Source organism: Boleophthalmus pectinirostris, unplaced genomic scaffold (genome assembly GCF_026225935.1).
Source record: "Boleophthalmus pectinirostris isolate CB_2022bp ecotype Guang Dong unplaced genomic scaffold, ASM2622593v1 HiC_scaffold_11, whole genome shotgun sequence".
Lineage (NCBI taxonomy): Eukaryota > Metazoa > Chordata > Actinopteri > Gobiiformes > Gobiidae > Boleophthalmus > Boleophthalmus pectinirostris.
In genome coordinates, this window is record NW_026570994.1 from 11,414,162 (window position 1) to 11,415,624 (window position 1,463).

A 1,463-nucleotide genomic window follows, 5' to 3' on the forward strand; every position below is an offset into this window, starting at 1 on the left:
TCAGCTCAGTCAAAGGTATGGCACAGCACCTCACAGCGTCTAACAGGTGGAACCTTTACTGACCCCAGAGAAGGCAACGGATTCACTTGTGCCGACAGTAAATTCTGAAATACTACATTCTGTAACGCAACATCATAGCTATTCATTTACTTTGTCAACATCATTTTGATTATCTAGTTAGGAGCAAATTGTGTGCCTTTCAGTGTTAAAGAATTTTCTAAAAGCGGCCAGATCAAAATGTGCCAATGTGAACAAGCACAGACAGGAGGTCTAGCAGCTCAAAACACTGGATTTTAGTGTTGTTCTCACGGCCTTGCCAAGCCCAAATGACGCACGGCATGCGCCTTAGTTCAGTGCGCTTGAATTACGAACAGCCTAAACATCCAGCACGTGATTAAGATAAGAGATGTAACATATAGCCAGTCTGAGGATCTCAATCTTGGAGAGTTTCTTGTCCGGGGGCAAGGTGGGCAGTAATTTCCTAAGTTCAGCAAAGGCCACGTTGAACGCCTCCACGCGGATCCTCTCTCTCGTGGCGTGGGCCGAGCGGTACTTGGCTGTGGCCCTCCGCCTCCTGCGCTTCTCTTCGCGGCTGAGCGGCGGGTCAGGTTTGCATCTGGCCTTCTCGTCACCCTCCATGGGCTCGTCTGACGTGCACCCCGCAGACTTCAGGCCATTGAGCAACGACTCGGGGTCGGATTGTGTCCACGAGAGGTCCGCCTCAGCCTGGTCCGGGCTCAGCATCATTTTTGCTTCGCTTTAGGGCTCACTTCACCAAAGAACCTATCGCACAGGTACATAAACGTTACAGTTATTTCACTTGCAAAACAAAACATATTAATATAGACATTTTCTCTTATAGGATGGCTATATTGAGATTTAAAGCCAATTATTCAGAATGGCCAATAAACGCCTTATAAATTCTAGTGTAGTCTACACCCATTGCGTAATAACATTACAGTTCATAAATAATGCACAAGCATATATTGTATAAATGGTTTATGTATTAGAAAAGCAAAAAATATAAATACATGGAACAATGACATTAAGTTTGTTTAAATGAAAAAATCAATCTCTACATTATTTTATTTTTTTATGAAAAATAGAAGTGACCGTTTCTAATGGCACAGTTCTCCTTTCTGAATTACCATAATCAGAACGGGCCATCTGTCACAGTGTGATGAACACATCTGCTTGGCTAAGGCCACACTGACTTGACAGCAGAACACTGCGATGTACTGTTGACATCAGTCGATATTTTAAGATAAAAAAAAAAAAAAATGAATAAATAAATTTAAGTTAGTGACATGAACTAAAACTTACCTTAGTTAAGTCTTGTCGTGTATTACAGGCCTTGGTGCGAAGTTGAAGTTAACTCATATCCCACCGGCAAAGTGAGTTTTGAACTGTGCGTAAAAGCACAAAATGCGCGTAACGTTAGCTATACGAATACTTGCGGGACT

The 1,463-nt window shown here is 42.6% G+C and overlaps 1 protein-coding gene across 1 annotated transcript; it reads right to left on the bottom strand.

Moving 5' to 3' along the window:
* Positions 1-375: 375 nt before the first annotated feature.
* On the bottom strand, positions 376-747 carry LOC110153181 (helix-loop-helix protein 2-like). The gene has a single exon (XM_020917060.1). The coding sequence runs from the start codon at positions 745-747 to the stop codon at positions 376-378; it is 372 nt and encodes a 123-aa protein (XP_020772719.1).
* Between the last annotated feature and the right edge of the window lie 716 nt (positions 748-1,463).